The following is a 19,264-nucleotide window of genomic DNA, read 5'->3' on the forward strand; positions in this document are numbered from 1 at the left end:
AAAAAAACTTAAAAACTTAAAAAAAAAAAGCTCTACTCCTCTTCATCAGTTTGAGAGGAAGCACCTTTCCTGACTTGATGTTGAGGCCATTAGAACAGCTGGCTTTTTTTATGTTTCAAGAAACATAGTTATTTGTTTAAAGATGTATCTATTTATTGAGGGGAGGGAGTGGGGGAGGAGCAGAGGGAAACGGAGAGAAAGTCCCAAGCATAAGTCCCAACATACGGCTTCATCCCACCACCCCAAGATCATGACCTGAGCTGAAACCAAGAGTCAGATGCTTAACCGACTCTGCCACCCAGGGACCCCTTTTTTATTTTTCTAAATATTTGTAAGAAACATAATTAATGGTAACACGTGGACTTTGTATCAGTTTCAAACAAACCAACTTTAATGATTTTTTTTTTATTTATTCATTTGAGACACAGAGATACAGAGAGAGAGAGAGAGAGAGAGTGCATGAGCAGGGAGAGAGGCAGAGGGAGAGGGAGAAGCAGGCTCCCCACTGAGCAGGAAGCCCGATGCGGGGCTCGATCCCAGGACGCTGGGATCATGACCTGAGCCGAAGGCAGACGCTTAACCATCTGAGCCACCCAGGCGCCCCTCAAACAAACCAACTTTAAAAAGCAATTTTTGAGACAACTTGGGAAATTTAAACATGGAATGGGCATTAAATGATATTAAGGAATTAAGAAAACTATTTTATGGGTGGAATAACATAATATCTGGGATATGCTTTAAAATACACACACATACACACACACACACGTTTTTAAATTTATTTATTTGAGAGAGAGTGAACAAGCACAAGCAGGGGGAGTGGCAGGCAGAGGGAGAAGCAGGCTCCCTGCTCAGCGGGAAACCTGCTTCTCCCTCTTCCTCTGCTTGCTGCTCTGCCTACTTGTGCTCCCTCTCTATCTCTCTCTCTGTCAAATAAATAAATAAATAAATAAATAAATAATTTTTTTTTTTTTAAAGAAATAAGAACAGGAAGCAGGGAGAAGGGACTGACTATAAAGTTGCCCAAGGGAATTTTCTGGAATGATGAAAATACTCCATATCTAGATTATGGCGGTGTTGGTTACATAACTGTCCACACTTTCCAAAATTTATACCATTCTGTACACCTCACAAGTGTGAATTATACCTCAACAGAAATGAACGCACATGTCCACAGTGAGACCCGCACAGAAAAGTACCTAGCAGCTACAGGTATAACAGTCAAAAACTGGAAACACACCAAATGTCCATCAACAGGTGAGCGGACACACGGTGGCACATCCCTGCAATGGAACATTACTCAGCAAAACTAAATGAACCATGGACCCACAAAAGAGCATGGGACGTATCTCAGAATAACCATGCTGAGTGGAAAAATCCAGACACCAGAAGAGCCAACTCTCTCTGATTTCATTGATATGAAAGTCCAGAGAGTGGAACCTCATGCGGTGACAGAAAGCAGATCAGTGGCGGCAGGGGATGGCAGGGTCTGGGAGGGGCGGGAGGGCAGGATTACCAAGGAGAAGAGGTAACTTCCAGGATAGTAGGCACGGTCACGAACATGACTTGGTGAAGATTTCACAGATATATACATATGTCAAAATTCATCACGTTATACACTTCATTCTCACTACTTATAAACATTATAAACTTATTTATAAATAATTTCATGGAATTACCAGGGTGTGTGATTATACTGTAATTTCCTTCACCACCTCCCAACTGACAGATATTTTACTTGTTTGTAGCTGTTTTCTAACATAAATAACGCTACAGTGAACAGCCGTGTCCGTCTTTCCTCCCTTGTATGTATGTGTCCCTTTGAATAAGTGAAATGACCGCATCAGAAGGCACACCCATGTTAAACTTCCATGGAAACCACCCGATGACCTTCGGAAAACACTGTGGCCACAAACACTCCCCCGAGGGTGGAAGAGAGGCCTGCTTCTTCCCACCACTAGGTGCTAGCAGTTTTCATCTCTGATTTGAATCTTAATAACATGCTCAATCTTCATTTATTAAGGTTTTTTAAAAAAATTCTATCCTCCACATTTTTTTAAAGTAAACTCTACGCCCAACATGGGGCTTGAACTCACGACACCAAGATCAAGAGTCGCGCGCTCCACTGACTGAGCCAGCCAGGCGCCCCCTCCTCCACATTTTTAGAAACCATCAACAAAAACACCTTCTAGGAAATTTCACGTAAGTATCTCAAAAGACTCCGCTTGCGACGTTCATCTAGAGAGACCCAGAGGACTGTTAGGGAATTCACCCCAAGAAAACCGTCAGAATATGAGAAACCACCTCAAACTGCCCCAAACCACATCTGAGGTGCTGAAACCCACCTCTTTGTAATATCTGGGACCCAGTCTCCAAAAGTGGAATGACTTTCTGTGGGTAGGAAGGCCTTCAGCTCCCCACCCCAGGGCCCAAGGGATGTTTTGGGGGCCCAGTCACCAAAAAAAGCCAGCTGATCTAATGGCCTCAACATCAAGTCAGGAAAGGTGCTTCCTCTCAAACTGATGAAGAGTAGAGCTTTCACAGGATTTGGAACTCTGCAGAAGACATGGGTTCAAATCCCAGTTCCACCACTGATCTCACTGTGGGGGGGCAGGCGTGACACAAGTCTCTTCACCTTGGCCTTAGTTTTCTCATCTGCAAAATGGGGATGATAATAATCCTGAATTCATATGGCTGGACTGTCATGAGAATTAAACAGTCAGCAGAGTGTCGGGGTTAAGAACTCAGGAGCTGCAGTCCAGAAGACCTGACGTGGAAGTCCGTCTCTGCCACTTAGCAAAGCCGAGATCTCGGGTGAACCTCGGAGCCTGCTTGTTCAAGGGCAGGTGAACGTCATGACCCTGTCAATCTTGGGGGGATTTTGTGATGACTTAGAAAGATAATATATGTAAAGTGCCAAACACAGAGTCTGGCTCTGCTGTTACATTTTTGAAATGACCCTGTATGTGTATATATGTGAATGATAGTTCTTTGAACCCACAAAATGAAAATTATTGCTTTTATTAAAGGAACCTGTTAAAGAGGGCTGACTTTTACCAACTTGAAGACAAATCCTATTTGACTGCCAGATGTGTAAAGAGAAGAAACGGGATTCCCCTAAACATTCTAAGTTCTCTTATCATGAACTTGGCTGGCTGGTAAGAGGGGGAGAGGTTAAGGTTACTTTGCAAATCAAACTGCAGACTGAGACCTCATAACCATCTGTAAAATGGGTGGAGTGGAGGTCCTTGCCCTCCTGACCCCCTCCCCACAGCCCCCAGTAGCAAGCCAGAAGTGACTGGTTCCCTTACCAGGTAAACGGGGCTTCGGTTGTTATCCATTGCAGGGATGCCAGTGAGGACCTCAGCTAGCACCTGGAGAGAACATGCAGTTAGCACGGTTCAGACACTCATGCAAAAGTTCAGGCAGGAGATTCAGGCCAAGAGCAACGATTCTTCTTAGTAACAAAGGCTGAGCTCCAGGCCCGGCTCTGCCATTTACCAGTACAGACACTTGCCCCAAATTGGGAACATGGGAATATCACTAAATACCTCCTCCTAACTAAACACACCACCCAGCTGCTAGTAAAAGGTTCGAATGTATAGCAAGTCAGGGAGGATGGAAACCAAACGTGTGCGTATTACCGTCAGTTTTACATGTATAAGTATATCCATATAAATATATAATATGTATGTTTATATATGCATACTATATACTTATATAAAAATATGTATATATAAATATGTGTGTGTAAATATGTATATTTACATACACATACTATATATTTATATATAAATGTGTATATACACATACACATATCACATTTTTCTATATATACATGTATCTACACACACACACTATATTTTAAAGATCATTTCATTTAAAAACCCATCAGAAATGGTAAGCAGGCGGGCGCCTGGGTGGCTCAGTTGGTTAAGCTTCAGACTCTTGGTTTCAACTCAGATCATGACCTCTCAGTTGTGATATCGAGCCTGGCGCTGGGCTCTGCACTGAGCCTGGAGCCTGCTTAAGATTCTCTCTCCTCGGGCGCCTGGGTGGCTCAGTCGGTTGAGCAATTGCCTTCGGCTCAGGTCATGATCCCAGGGTCCTGGGATCGAGTCCCACATCGGGCTCCCTGCTCTGCGGGGAGCCTGCTTCTCCCTCTCCCACTCCCCCTGCTTGTGTTCCCTCTCTCGCTGTGTCTCTCTCTGTCAAATAAATAAATAAAATCTTTAAAAAAAAAAAAAAGGATTCTCTCTCCTCTCCCTCTGCCCCTCCCCTCTACACACTCACACTCTCTCTCTTTAAAAAAAAAAAAGTCAGGGGTAAACAAAAATCAGGAGTGAGAGTGTGAAGGTAGGAATACCACAATAATCATCTTGATAAGTGTAGGGTACTCTGCTAACTATATACATTATCTTATTAATCTCCATATATGTCACTATCCCATTTTACAGAGGACAAAACAGGCCCAGAGTTAGAGGTGAGGTACCTGAGGTCACAGAGCTGAAAGTAACTAAGCTGGGGCTCAAACCCACACTCTTAAGCCCTACACTGGATTGCCTGGCAGCCTCAGGGTTCAGTCCTGCTGGGTTTTAGAAGGGCAAGCCCCACTGAGCTTCACTGAGCCCCTCACAGTGGAGCTGATGGGGGCAAGGAAACCAGAAGAGCCCACGGGAGACAGAAGGAAGTAGAATCTGGCATCTGGAGGTCAGGATCAGAGCAGAAGGTGGCTCGTGAGGGCACTAGTGGGAGAGGTGGACTGACAAGAGACGGAGCAGAGAGAGAGGAAGCACAGAGTTTGAGGCTCGAGAGGAAAAGAGAGGGCACGGTCCAAGAGGCAGCTATTTGCTCTTGGCAAAGGCCAGCCAAAGACTGTCGCTTTTCTCAGCCAGCATTTCCCAGACTGGGTTCCATGGGACACTGGTGTGGAGAGAGACTGAGGAAACAAGGTTCCACAGTCAAATGAATTTGGGAAGTGCTGAGTACCATTTGCCCAGCTGTGGTGAATTCACAATTACATTAAAGGCTCATTACCATATTAAAGTCTCTGATTAATTTTGTGGTAAAGAAATCTGCTTGACTCTGCTTAACCCAGCATTGGTCATACCTATTTGGCCACAAAACCCTTTAAATACATCAAACCTACAGAGATCTCAAGGGTGTTCCATAGAATGTACTTTGGAGACTGCTATACTCAGACCATGAGCTCCTGGGGGAAGGACTGTGTTTTAGTGACATTTTTATTCCAACTGCCTAGCACACAGTGATGACAGGACGGTGGTGGTGAGGAGCGAGGGGGGATGCATAGGTGGATACTGAATGGATGAGTGGCAGTTGAATGGATGGATATTGGATAAGTAGTTGAATGGATGACTGGACAGATGGATGGACAAAATGAACAGACAACTGGATAGACAATTAGATGGCTGGCTGGCTGGCTGGGAAATAGAGAAGGAAGGAGCTTCACAGAAACTGCTATACTTCAAGGGTTGGCAACCTTTTTCTGTAACAGGCCAGAAAGTAAGTATTTTAGGCTTTGTGGGCCACAAACCAAATCTCTGTCACATATTCTTCTTTTTTTTAAAGATTTCATTTATTTATTTGTGAAAGAGAGAGCATGAGCAGGGGGAGGGGCAGAGGGTAGAGGGAGAAGCAGGCTCCCCACCGCAGGGAGCCCGACGAGGAGCTCAATCCCAGGACCCCAAGTTCATGACCTGAGCCGAAGTCAGACGCTTAAATGACTGAGCCACCCAGGCACCCCACATATTCTTCTTTTATTAGCAGTATTATTACATCTTTTATAAATGTAAAAACTATTCTTAGTTATAAGCTGTACAAAATATGCCCCAGGCCATAGTTTGCCAACCCCTACTATATTTTGATGGACTATATCTAGGGGCCTCTATTATATCTTCTGCTTACAAAGGAGCTGTGGGAAGGACAAATAAGGACAGGCCCAAGGCCAAGCAGAGAAGGGAGCTCTTACGATTCCACAGCTGAAGATGTCCACTCGTTTTGTCAGCTGCCCCACCCTGATGAAATCTTCCGGCAGATATGCGGCAGAGGCCTGGAAAAGGTGAGTCTTCATCATGGTATATTTTGACCTCTTGTTGTTAGGACACAGGTGAGCCATTGGATGAGCCAGCTTGGGGGTGAAGTTCTGGTCTAGCAAAACATTGGAGCTATGGAAAAGAAAGCAGAGGGAGGGACGCCTGGGTGACTCATTCGTTAAACTTTTGCCTTCGGCTCACGTCATGATCCCAGGGTCCTGGGAACGAGCCCCGCATCGGGCTCCCTGCTTGGCGGGAAGCCTGCTTCTCCCTCTCCCTCTCCCACTCCCCCTGCTTGTGTTCCTGCTCTCGCTCTCTTTCTCTGTCAAATAAATAAATAAAATCTTTTTTTAAAAAAGAAAGAAAACAGGGCGCCTGGGTGGCTCAGTTGGTTAAGCAACTGCCTTCAGCTCAGGTCATGATCCTGGAGTCCCGGGATCGAGTCCCGCATCCGGCTCCCTGCTCAGCAGGGAGTCTGCTTCTCCCTCTGACCCTCCTCCCTCTCATGCTCTCTGTCTCTCATTCTCTCTGTCTCAAATAAATAAATAAAATCTTTTTAAAAATAAATAAATAAATAAATAAAATAAAATAAAATAAAAAAGAAAGAAAACAGAACTTTCTCACTTGGAGCTGGACAAGAAGAGGTTGCCATGGAGAGCTTTTCAGAAAACAACTTCATGATAAGCAGCATTGGCCCCGGCAAGTTAAGGGTCACTTTAGACCCACCATCTGGATTTTCTGAGCCAGTCCTGGTGAGGGAAGGGAGTGGCAACCCATTCCCACCAGCAAAGGAGGATGGAGCTAAGATTAGTTGTGCTGCCCCAGGAATGGCATTTGGGGTAGCCAACAAGGTGCGGCCTTCCTGGCCCCCAAAGATGTCAAACCCTCATCAACTTCAGCTTGCTAAGACCATGGGCTATGTAGGCTTGGTCCCCTCTGAAACTGTTCTGACCCCCAGCTCTGGCCCGACTGACTCGAGTCTAAATGCCACCATCCTCTGTGACTGGTCCTGCCCAGAGCATGGGGAATACGAAGAACAATAAAAACATTCTTGGACCTAGGCACCTGACCTGTGGGTGTCAACACTCTCAGAAGGTACTTCAAAGGAAAAAACAAACAACAAGCGAGAACACAACTAAGTTACATGTGTAAAAATAATCAAACTAACCCTAAATAGTTGTTTAAAAAATAGACATCAGGAGCACCTGGGTGGCGCAGTCGGTTAAGCATCCAACTCTTGGTTTTGGCTCAGGTCATAATCTCGGGGTCATGGGATCAAGCCCCACATCGGGCTCCATGCTCAGTGTGGAATCTGCTTGGGATTCTTTCTCCCTCTGTCCCTCCCCCCTAACCAAATAAATAAATCTTTAAAAAAAAAACCAGACATTAAGTCCAATATCCACTGTTAGGAGTGGTTAAGTAAATTATGGGCCAATCCCTTCAACGGAAAACTAAAAAGTCACTAAAAATGATGGCATGCAACATGCGGAAAGATTTGCCCTGTTTAAATAAAGGGGTAAAAAAGAAAATATGAATTGGTAAGCAGGTGACAGTGCTCCCTTAGGGCTAAGACTTCTGTGTGGGCGGGTGCTAAAGAAAGGGAGGCCAGGCGATGAGTCAGGGCACCAGGGCCGGAATGACCTCTCACCCTTTCATTTCTTTTCTTGCTATTACAGCTGTTTGTGCAATCAGACAAAAATCAGGGAGAAAAAAAGAGGACAAGGCTTCCACTTGCCAAATAGAGAACTTTGAGGAGGTATGAGTTCTACAGTTTCAAGGTCAGTTTTGCCAGATTTTCTGGTATTTTCTGGAATCTCTCCCCATGCTGCCAGTCCCCAGGCAGGACTCTCTTGTTCTTGGGAGCACGGTGCTAAGATACTGGGTTGCATGCCTACCCTGCAGGAAGCTTCCCTGACATGAGTTGCTTTTGCCAACAGATACATAAGCAGGGGGTGGGTGTCCAGGAAGACTCTGAGTGGGGAGCTCAAAATCCTAGGGGGCTTGACCTAAAGCTCCAGGATCGGGTCCAGACCAGCTGCTGGGTTGGAAGTAAAAGGCCTCAGGGGTGTGGGGTGCTCAAAAAAGACAAGCATGGTGACAGGTGGGCAGTGTATAGGGACAGCAGAAACCCTGATTTTTGAGGGAATAACAAAGAAAGAGAGAAGAGATCCAAGGTTGGTGAGGAGGGAAGAGCCATCCAAAGAAGAGAGACCTGGGGTGCCTAGGTGGCTCAGTCGGTTAAGCGTCTGCCTTCAGCTCAGTTCATGATCCCGGGGTCCTGGGATCGAGCCCCACATCGGGCTCCCTGCTCGGCAGGAAGCCTGCTTCTCCCTCTCCCACTCCCCCTGCTTGAATTCCCTCTCTCACTGTCTCTCTCTCTGTCAAATAAATAAATAAAATCTTAAAAAAAAAAGTCTTAATATTAAAAGAAAAAAAGCAAAGAAGAGAGACCGAGGAAGAGGGAGGGGAAGGGGCGCAGGAAGGTGTTCAGCTCCGCACCACAGGGCAGGCCCTCGGCAGGGTCCAGCCCACCACTCTCACCTCTTGACGTTGCCGTGGATGATCTCCAAGCCGTGCAGATGCCCCACAGCTCGGAGCAGCCCAGAGCAGATGCCGGCACGCTGGGGCCAGAGGAGGGGGTCTGCGCCTCCCTAAGGAAAAGAGAAAGGGGCAGACACAGTCACACGTCTGCCTTTTCAAAGTCCCAGCGGCCTCCTGTTTCTTCTCCAGACCTTCACGTGCTCTGCAACAGGGACTGGCCAGCACGGCGTACCGGCAGCGTACCAGTTCCGACATCAGAAGACCTAGACGTAAATCCCAGCTCAGACACGCACTAGCTGTGTGACTTTGGGAAAGACACTTGATATCCCTGAGCCTCAGTTTCTTCTTCAGTTACAAAATGGAAATGTTAATCCCTATGCCTCTCTAGGATTGCTCTAAGGACTCAGAGGAGGATATGGTAGGGAGTATATGGTATATGAGTATACGGTATGCCCCTAGTGTGGTGCCTGCCACACAGTGGGTGCTCAGTGACCTGCAGCTGTTTTGAAGCATGATTATACAGAGGCAGGTCTGGAATCTTCCTCTAGGAGGGGACGCCTGGGAGAGAGGCTAAGGAGCTTGTGATAGCACACCAAGCACATGGGCCTTATGCCAATTTTACGTGTATTTGGGGAGGCTTCACAGGGGCTGATGGGGATTGTGGGGTGAGCTAAAATCCCCACCATCTCCAGGTTCTGCCACTGTTGTTCTAAGACTGAAACTCCAGGCTCAATCACAACTTATTTTTCAAGTCCTGTCGTAGGCCCCACATCCTCTAAGAGCTGCCTTGCCAACCGATTCCCTCTCAAAAACTCTGAAATCCAGAGCCACATGAACCCTGTTTAAATTCCAGCCCTGACACCTGTCAGCTGTGTTCCTTTGGGCAGGTCACTTTGCCTCTCTGTGCCAGAAACTCCTCTTTTGGAAAATAGGGGATACCTCTTGAGTTGTAGCAAGGCCTGAAGGGAACATGTGCAAAACCTTTATCGTGGTGTCTCGCACCATGCGAGAGCACAACAAACCTAACAATCATTATTATACCATGAATACTGCTTTGTCTGGTCTCTTTTAAGGGAAGCAGTATTTCTCTTGGGGAATAAATCTTCCCCCTATTTCACGATTTTATGGGAAGGAGGTTTGTTTGCTTTTAAAACTGTAATTTTAATAGGTATTATGCTCACGTGCTATAATATGTGAAAGGTACTGAAAGGTATATAGTAAAATTTCCTTTCCTGTCCCATGCCCCAGCTACCTAGCTCACTTCCCCAGAGGCAGCCAAAGCAACAGTTTTTTGTAACCTTCCAGAGATAGCCCATAAAGACACAAGCAAATAGACATATAATAGAACAGCATTTTTAATAAAAATTTGCTTCTACTTCTCCATACTCTGTATCTCTTAATTATTTTTCTTGTCCTATTGCATTGACTAGCACCCCCAGAACAATGTTAAATAAAATTAGTACTATGGATACCTTTGTCTTGCTCTTGAAGTTCCTCTTCTCAAATAATTTTTTTATAGGTTTTTACCTGAAGATGTTTAGCCAGATCTCATCTATCCCAGCCTAACTTCTCTCTGGATGACCCCTCTCCCTTCTGGAAGTCCTTAAACCTTGAGTCCCTAACTGGATGCTACCTAGTGCTGTTCTCTGACCATGACCCAGCCCCTTACCTGACCCTGGAGTCTGTCCTGTAAAGAACCATTTGCCATGTATGGGTAGATCAAGCTGTAAAACTGATTTCCAGTGCAGAAGCCCAGCAGAGGTAAGACGTTGGGGTGGCAGCATCTGAAATCAGGTATTAGTGCAGAGGTGAGGAGTCAGACAGAAAGAAGAATCAAAGACTGCTCCACTTCCTCACCTCCCACCCCTCTTCTACCCCCTCTACCCCAGTGAGGTCACCAGTGACTTCCCAGGTACCAAATGCTCTGACCCCTAAGGGCCCAGCACCAGGGTAGAGAGATTAAAACTGCCTGCCTTCAACAAGCTTGATGTCAAGGAGCTCAAACTTACCCTACCTCACTGCTCTGCAGCACATAACACCTTAACCTCCTCATCTTCTGGAAACAGAGCCTTAGAGGTTAAGGAACTTGCTCACAGTCATGACCAGCCAGCCAGGTACCAAATGCTCTGACCCCTGAGGGCCCAGCACCAGGGTAGAGAGATGAAAACTGCCTGCCTTCAACAAGTTTGAAGTCAAGGAGCTCAAACTTACCCTACCTTAGAGGTTAGAGGTTAAGGAACTTGCTCACCATCATGACCAGCAAGCAGGGAAGGCAGGATCAGACTGCAGGTCTATTGGACTCCCAGGACTGGGTTCTTCCCTGAAATCCTCTTCTGCTAGGTTCTGAGTCACTTTTCCCTCCAGACTCTTCCTACCTCTCTGACTGCTCTCTCTTGGCTTTTTTCACTAAGACCCGCCTCCTCTGCCTTCCTCTGAAACCTAAGTACCCCCGGCTCAGCTCATCATTTTATCAGCTGTGTCTCCAGGTATCTCCCACCTCTATGGGGAACACTCCCCAGATCTCTCATTGCAGCCCCTTCCTAAGCTCTAGACCTGAATGTCTATTTGCATCCTGATCCTCCAGGTGAACACCCTAGACTCAACAAGTCCCAAACCCGCTTCTGTGCCCAGTTATTATCTCAACAAAGGGCACCTCTGCAGTCTCCATGCAGTTCCTGGAAACCTCTTTACCTCCCCCATCTAATTAGTCAGCATTCACCATCATAAATAGCTTTCCAACTGTCCCCTTCATTCCCCCTCTCCTCTACCTTGAGTCGGACTCTGATGGATGCTCCACAGGACTATCATAATGGCCTCCTGCCCAATCCCTCCTGCCCTCCTCCACTCTCCTCAGCCTGTCCTACTGCACTTTTCACATTCAGGAGAGTCATTTATAGTCAGTCCCTTCTGGACCATAACTATTCCGAAGGCAGGGGCTGTGTATTCTCCCTAGAGCCAAAAAAGGCCTTGACAACTCACGTTTGCCCAGTCAGTGAATGGGGTGTCTGCTGACTCCAGGAAGGCACTTTGCCAAAATGGAAAGGGGAATTATACTTTCATTTTTTATTAAATATGTGTGTGTTTATTTATACACATGTATGAATAGAGAAAAGTTTAAAGAAAATATATCTAAATACTAACACAGGAGTAGTTATTTATAGGTGCTACAGAAAACAGGTGATTTCTATTTCTTATTTATGATTTTCTTTATTTCTTAAGATACGCCACACTAATCATGCATTCCTCGCCCAGGGCTGCATGCTGGCAGAGGAAACCCAGAGAGCGACTTGCCAAGGTTGAATGACAGCTGGCGTCCAGCGCCCGACAGGTGCCCAATATGCCTTTGTTAAATTCATCAGTCAGTGACGGCAGAGCCAGAGCAAGTCTCCCCAGGTCCTTCCCGTTCTCTTTTCCAGTCCCCTGCCAGCTCTGGGACAGGCAGTTTCACTGCCCTTCTCAGCCTCAGTTTCCCCATCTGTAAAATGAGCAGGTTTGAGGATGACTTTTGCAGGTCTTTATTGCTCAAGACTTTATGGCTCAAGACAACATTTCTCTGTCGGGGCACCTGGGTGGTGCAGTCAGCTGAACGTCGGACTCTAGGGGTCGGCTCGGGGAGTGGTCTCACTCAGCGCAGAGTCTGCTTGGGACTCTCTCCCTCTCCCTCTTCCCCTCCCCCATCTCTCTCTCAAAATAAATAAATAAATCTTTTAAAAAATTTATCTGCCAAGGGCTAGGTAGTAAATATTTTAGACTTTGTAGGCCAATACGGTCTCTGTTGCGAGTACTCAATTGTACACTATCTCACAAAAACAGCCACAGAGAAGACAGAAATAAGTACGTGCGGCTGTGTTCCAGTAAAATTTTATTGTGGACACTGAAAGCTGAATTTCATATACTTTTCAGGTATCATGAAATATTCTTCTTTTTTTTCAACCCTCTGAAAATGGAGAACCCATTCTTAGCAATCAGACCACACACACAGGCACGGCCCGATCTAGCCCACAGGGCATCATTTGCCAACCCCTGCTCTGGAAATACAGTTTAAGAGGGATTTGCCATTAGAGTTGGAAACAGTAAATCTCTGCCCATCTCAGAAAAATGGGATAGAAACAGATTTCTTCCACCCTGGAAGGAAAGAGCGGGGCCAAGCGAGCCAAGGTTCTTTGATGATTCTAATCTATGCATACAGTTGCTTCATGGAGAAAGCATGGACTATGAAGCCAGACCAACCTAGGTTCAAACTCCAGCTCTGCCACTTACTAGCTGCGCAATCTTGGACAAGACACTTAACCTCTCTGGGCCTCAATTTGTGCATGTGCAAAATAATGCTAATAACAGCAGCAACGTTACAAGGTTCTTGTGCGGATTAAATGAATTTTTACATGTGGAGTACTTCAGACATGCCTGGCACACAGGAAGCACTATATAGAGGTTAGCTGTCATCATTACTAAGCAAAGTGTTTTCCAAAGGGGAGGCTTACCTATGACAAATTTGTACCTCTGCCTGGAAGAATTTTTCGACCAGTCCTGGACCTGAGTAGGCCACCTGTGGGAAAAGACCATGAAACATGAAAATCCAGCCTCACCCAATATAGCCTCCACCCCTTACTAGAAACCAAGAAGAGCTCGCCTCTCTGAGCTTCTTGAAGACGAATGGCGTGCCATGCCTTTGCCCTTTGTAGATGTCAGCAAAGGTCCCCTCACTGATTTTGTGGTTTTGGTTGAAGTTATCAGTTGCCTGGACCACGTCTGCCTCACTCCAGAAAAGGCTATCTTCAGCCCAGCTTACAAGTGTTTCCTGCTTAGGAAGGGAGGTGCTAAAGTCCTGGGAATGCAGAGAGAAGAGATGGAGATTAATATGGAATTAATATGGAAAATATTTTTTCCCTACTACCTCAGGGAATCTTAGATCATCAAAGCTGAAGGGGTGGAGGAGTTCATCTTGTCCAGTGAGGAGAAATAGTCCTTTATAGGACATGGATAGGGCCAGCTCAGATCCCAGCTCTGCTTCTAACTGGCTCTGTGACCTTGAGTAAGTAACTTAACCTCTCTGAACCTTAATTTCCACAGCAGCAAAAATGAAGATAACAATAGTACTCTGGAGAGTAATCCTGAAGATTAACTAAGATGTGAATATTCCTGGCACATGGCTGGGTTTTTTTGTTTTGTCTTTTTCCCCAGTTTATAAAAGTGAGAACCAAGGAGGTCAGAGAGCTAAGGTGAGGTCACAGAGCTGGTCAATGGCTGAACTGGTGCCCTGGGTCCTATACATGGTATACATGCTGGGAAGCAGGACCTAGGTTCACATAACCAAACGTAATTCTGTGTGAGCCTCTGAAAAGCAGCTCTGCTTCAGTCACGTACCTTCTTAAAAAGAGGTGCACAGAAGTTTAACTTTTTTTTTAAAGCTATCTATGCTCTTACAGACTGTTTTAGAAAATTGGAGGGGAAAAAACCATCCCACGATCCCATTATCCACAGAACTGCTATGAAAGTTTAAGGTATTTCTTATAAATTAGATACACGGGATTTATTTTTAAAATTGGGATCATGCCATACACATAGTTTTGACTTCTGGTGTTTTCACCTTTTTTTTTTTTTGAAGATTTTTTATTTATTTATTTGACAGAGAGAGACACAGCAAGAGAGGGAACACAAGCAAGGGGAGTGGGAGAGGGAGAAGCAGGCTTCCCGCCAAGCAGGAAGCCCGATGTGGGGCTTGATCCCAGGACCCTGGGATCATGACCTGAGCCGAAGGCAGACGTCTAACGACTGAGCCACCCAGGCGCCCCTTTGATGTTTTCACTTAACATTATATCATGATCAATCTATCAATTATTAAATTGTCTTTGAAAATTATTAATTATAAAAACAAACAAATTAAAAACAAAACAAAACAAAACCATGCTTAAGTGCCCATCTCCTTTATGGAAGAGTCTCATTAACCAGACCCATGTAGTATTGGCTTTTTTGCCAGGCGCCCTGCCCAGGACACTTTTGGAGACCCACAAAAATATTTTGATTTCTTTTAAAGCCAGAACAAAAATGAACTTTTAGAGTCAAAGAAAATGTTTTAATTTTTAATCCAGCTTGGATTAGGTTCATCTTTGTGCCAATGCAATTGTAAAATATAATCCTTGATTTTTTTTTTTTTTTTTTAATGAAGGAAAGAAAAGGCCCACGAAGGCAAGAGTGCCTTTGTGGTTCTGGACCCAAGTCATTGAAAATTCAGGATAACTCAGACATGTATTGGGTGGAAAAAGGTTAGAAGAGAGGTGGTTTGTAAGCAAATGACTTAGTATAAATGTAACCAATATATTTTGGAGGGAGAAAGATGCCATGTATTAGCTCTCATTTAAACACAAAGAATGGAAAAGCTCATTAAAAACACGTATTCATGTAAAGTGCACCCTCTCCAGTCACCCCAACCCCAGGCCCCCAGGCCCTAGCTGCATTGACAGCCTGCATTTAGCCTTAGAAGCCTGGAGTAATTCCACAAGTCTCCTTTCTCCCTATCCCCCTAACCCCTGGCCCCCACATTGGTCCCAATACATTACTCTTTTTCCCCCAGTTTATTCTTTTAAGTAATCTCTCTACCCAACGTCGGGCTCGAACTCACGACCCCGAGATCAAGAGCTGTAAGCTCTACTGACTGAGCCAGCCAGGAGCCCCGGCACATTGCATTTCTGAGGAAGAGCCACATGGGGATGGGGGGGAGATTTACCTTTGAATCAGGTGAAACAGGAAAGTCAACTGACTTGGTTTTTAAGGAATGAGGGGCATCTGTAGAAGGAGGCAGGAGGTTGGCTCTGGCTGGAGCGGGCCCTGGAAAGGAGGAAGACAGGAGGGGTTCTCAACCGGTTCCCACACCAGTTTCTCCTTCACTCCACACTTTTGTCACTAATGACACCTGCTATTTCCTGACACCCCCGGGTGCCAGCCTGCACGCTCCTCACGAGCTAGCTCGGGGAAGCTCTGTAACAACCATGGGCTGGTTCCATATATGACTCCCACTGGGCGGGGGCGGAAATGGAGGCACTGGAGGGGGCTACTGGCCCAGGGCCACACAGCGAGTAAGTGGCAGAGCCAGGCTTCAGATGGAGATCCGTGTGACTTCCAAGCCCTACGCTGGCCCACCTCCCACACAAGGAGCAGTGAAGGACACAGAGGTGATCAGCTATGGAACCTGCCTTCCAGAAAATTCCATTGCAGCAGCAGTGGCAATAACCAGCCTCTAAGGGCAGAGGCAGCAAAGAGGCCACGAAAGCAGGTTGGGAGGCCAAGGAGGGTTTCACAGAGGATTTCAAAAAGTGGACATAAGGCATTGAGGGAGTGGGACCGGCTGTGCAGAGGCATGAGAGCCGGCAAGCCCGGGCATGCAGAAAGCACTCAGGCAGGCTTAGCCAGCCAACACCGATGTTACACAAGGCCCTGCTCTAAATGAGTCACTTTGTTAAGTCACTGAACCCTCACAACAATCCTAGGAGACAGGTACCATTATGTTCTTTTTACCGATGGTGAAACTGAGGCAGAGAGAAGTGAAGTAACCTTTCCAAGGGCACACAGCCAGTGCCTCTGGAGTCCATGCTCTTTTTTTTTTTTTAAAGTGGGCTCCATGCAGGACACCCAACGTGGGGCATGGAGCCCAACGCAGGGCTTGAACTTAACGACCCTGAGTTCAAGACCTGAGCTGAGATCAAGAGTTGGCCATTTAACTGACTGAGCCAACTCAGTGCCCCTGGAGTCCGTGCTCTTAATGCCTTAGTGAATGAAGAAGATTCAGGAGAGAGAAGGCTTGAAGAATAGTTTGGGGTCAGGTAAAAGCCAGGTTAAAGAGGTGACATTTCTTCACAGGGCACCAGAAAAAGATTAACCTGAACATGAACGAGGCAGTCTGGAGTTGGGTGAATTAGAGCGGGTGCAAGCCAGGGATGAGACAGAATGAGGGATGAGCTGTGGGGGCCGATCCACGCAGGAGCGGACCTCGGCCAGAAGCCAGAAGCTTCAGATGTCACCATCTGGAAACACCCAGGTGGCCCCATGGCTGGGATGGCCTCTGAGTAACTGGGTGCCAGCCCTCCAAGGGAACCTGGCCTTGACCCCACGGTTGCTGGCCCAATCCATCTGCTTCAGATATTTCTGGTTTATAACATCAGGAAATGAGTGATTAATCTGCAACTCTGGCCATAAAAGAAAATTTAATTCAGAAAACTGAAAATAGCACCCTGATGAAGCTAGAATCGGGCTTACTAAACTATTAACCCAGGCAGTTGATAAAACAAAGCTCACCTAATGCAGGCTAAGACTCTTTCATCCCCACAGAGCCCAAGAGGAGGGGCACCCTAAGCCTCTCTCCCTGAGTCCGCTGCTCTAGACCTCTCGACAGCGGACTAGAGCCATGCCACTCTCTCAAATCCATCACCACATCTGCCTAAGCTTCCCAGGGGCTGCTCCCCGTGACTGAGTGTGGAGGGGAGAAGAAGGGGAGACCCAGGGCCCTGATCTCCCTAAGGACACTCCCTTAGACACTCCCACCCAACTTTCCCACCCTCTCTCCCTCCCCCAGACCCCAAGCCTCCTCCAGCTTCGCCCAGCTCCTTCCCCATTTTCACTCAGGCCTTTGTCCTGTGAAGATCCTCCTGCTTCTCAGGTGACCTGGTCCAATACAGGCCTCTGCTGGCAGGCCCAGGGACCCTGCCTTGCAAAAAGTCTCCCTTCCATTGCTGCCTCTACCCGTGCCCTGCCTGCTCTTGGCCTCGGCTCAGTACGCTTGGCCCGGGTCCCCAAACTGTGGTCATGTTCATCCATCTCCTAACTGTTGGCTGTGTCTCTGAGCCACCTCACTGTGAGTGACTTGATGTTTCTCTTTCAGTCCACTTTAATTCACACATTATGTATTTAGCCTTGAAATCCCTAGTTTTTTGTGCATGAGATGTACATCTTTTCTAACATCCATGCTCTCTTGTACCATGGGGAGCCGGGCTCCACGCCCTGGGGACCACTGCTCCGTGGTCGCTCCATTTCCCTCTGCTTCCTTCCTCAAGTTCTGCCCTATCCTGGCCTCGGGGCAGGGTTCTCAGTGAGCAGATGGTCCCTCTCCCTCTCCCTTTGCCCAGTGACTCCCAGGCCAGCACTGGCCTCACATTAACCATGACTTTCTGCTCTGGCTTGATGCCCGGGGTTCGCCTGAGGTTGGGAGGGTGTCACCGAGGTCTGCCCTTGTGACATATGAGGGCTACTGGTTGAAGGAGGGGCTCCTTATCCCTGTGGTTTTGGGGGAAAAAGGAATGGGATTTGAGCCAATGCCACAAGCTGACAAATCAGATAAGAACTAGACTTGCTTTGTAAATGCTTAGTGGAAGCCCTGGGTCAGGGGAGACACTCATCCTCACACACGTCTTTTCCAAAGCACTCACACTCCATGTGCCAAAACTTTTACGAAAAAAAACATTTCCTACGGAAATCTTTCTGGAAAGTCTGCTTTCCCCAGCAGAATATGCCGAATCTCGTCATGCTGAGCTGCGTCACTGAAGGCATGAGTAAAGAGCACTGGGGAGGTGCTGTATCTGATGGGAGGTTTTCTGCATCCTGCCCTGGGGCTGCCTGAGGAGCTACCTGAGGAGCTCCTTTGTCCGTAGCAGAGAGAAATGGGCTCAAGTCCTGGCTCTTCCATTACAAAGATTTGAACTTGGGTGACCTGTACTTCATTTCTTTGAGCTTTCTCAGATGCACAAAGAACAATAAAAGCCCATTCCTTGTAGAGTTCTTGTCCAGACTAAATAACCGAGATGACAGTTACAAAGCACTGAGGTCAGTCTCTGGCACACAGGGAGTCCCAAAGCTGGTAGAACTACACGCAGAATGAGAGATTCTGACAGATAGCCCACCGGCCTCTCCTAGAGCTACGGCTTTGTGACAGTTGGCGTCAGCCACCAAAGCCCTCATCTCTGAAGTCCGGCTCTGTGAGTTCGTTTAATGAGCTGCTCACCACCTGTCTGTGGCTTTCCTGCTCATCCAGTTTCCTCCTCCCTGTCTCTTTCCCATTTCCTTCCCACCCACGAGGGAGTCAAGACATGCAGGGGTTACCGTGTGGGTTCTGGGGCAACTGGCCTAAGCTGGATCCTGGTCCCACCGCTTTCTCAGCCATGAGGCTTCAGCGGGTTATGCATCCTTACCCCTCTGTCCAGGGGGGCATAAGAGCCCCACATCCCTGGGCAACTCTGTGGGGCACAAAAAGCTCCTACACACAGCAGGTCAGGAGGTCATGTTGCCGCCACCTGTCTCTGTCCCCTGCCCCCCGTCCCACCCCCCACCTCCGCATTTTCCACTCCAACAAGATAATCAGTCAGCTTGAACTCTGGGGCCCAATGGAACTTTAGGGTTTTCCCGAGAGCAGATGGGGTTTGGGTTATTAGATTAAATTAATGATTATTTCTAGTTGGGGCAAAGATAGACAACCAGCTTCCTTCCTCCATCTGTAGACTGTGTTTGTCATCTTGACTCGCTGGGACACATGTGTTCCCAAGGGCCATTCAAGAAAGGGAACGGTGCAAAGGCCTCACCAGATGAGGCTGGTTTCTGCAGTAGCCCTAGATAAGGAATACCAGAGGTTGTGACCCCTATCACCTCCCCCATCTGGGCCAGCATTCCCCTAGAATTTCCCTGCTTTG

General features: G+C 47.0%; 1 protein-coding gene across 5 annotated transcripts in view; it reads right to left on the reverse strand.

Annotated features, from left to right (window-relative positions):
• The window catches only part of IRAK2 (interleukin 1 receptor associated kinase 2), a 59,199-nt gene that overhangs the window by 11,868 nt on the left and 28,067 nt on the right, over window positions 1-19,264 (reverse strand). For all 5 annotated transcript variants that reach the window (XM_064592411.1, XM_064592405.1, XM_045861847.3 and 2 more), the window contains 7 exons: window positions 15,319-15,419; window positions 13,225-13,419; window positions 13,076-13,140; window positions 10,264-10,378; window positions 8,595-8,704; window positions 5,990-6,185; window positions 3,312-3,374 (listed from right to left, as the gene is read on the reverse strand). In XM_064592411.1, coding sequence (XP_064448481.1) covers window positions 3,312-3,374; window positions 5,990-6,185; window positions 8,595-8,704; window positions 10,264-10,378; window positions 13,076-13,140; window positions 13,225-13,419; window positions 15,319-15,419 — 845 coding nt within the window. The remainder of the gene's footprint in view (window positions 1-3,311; window positions 3,375-5,989; window positions 6,186-8,594; window positions 8,705-10,263; window positions 10,379-13,075; window positions 13,141-13,224; window positions 13,420-15,318; window positions 15,420-19,264) is intronic.

This window comes from Mirounga angustirostris, unplaced genomic scaffold, assembly GCF_029215605.1.
Source record: "Mirounga angustirostris isolate CCGP_5_RB_7025 unplaced genomic scaffold, mMirAng1.0.hap1 SCAF_1, whole genome shotgun sequence".
Lineage (NCBI taxonomy): Eukaryota > Metazoa > Chordata > Mammalia > Carnivora > Phocidae > Mirounga > Mirounga angustirostris.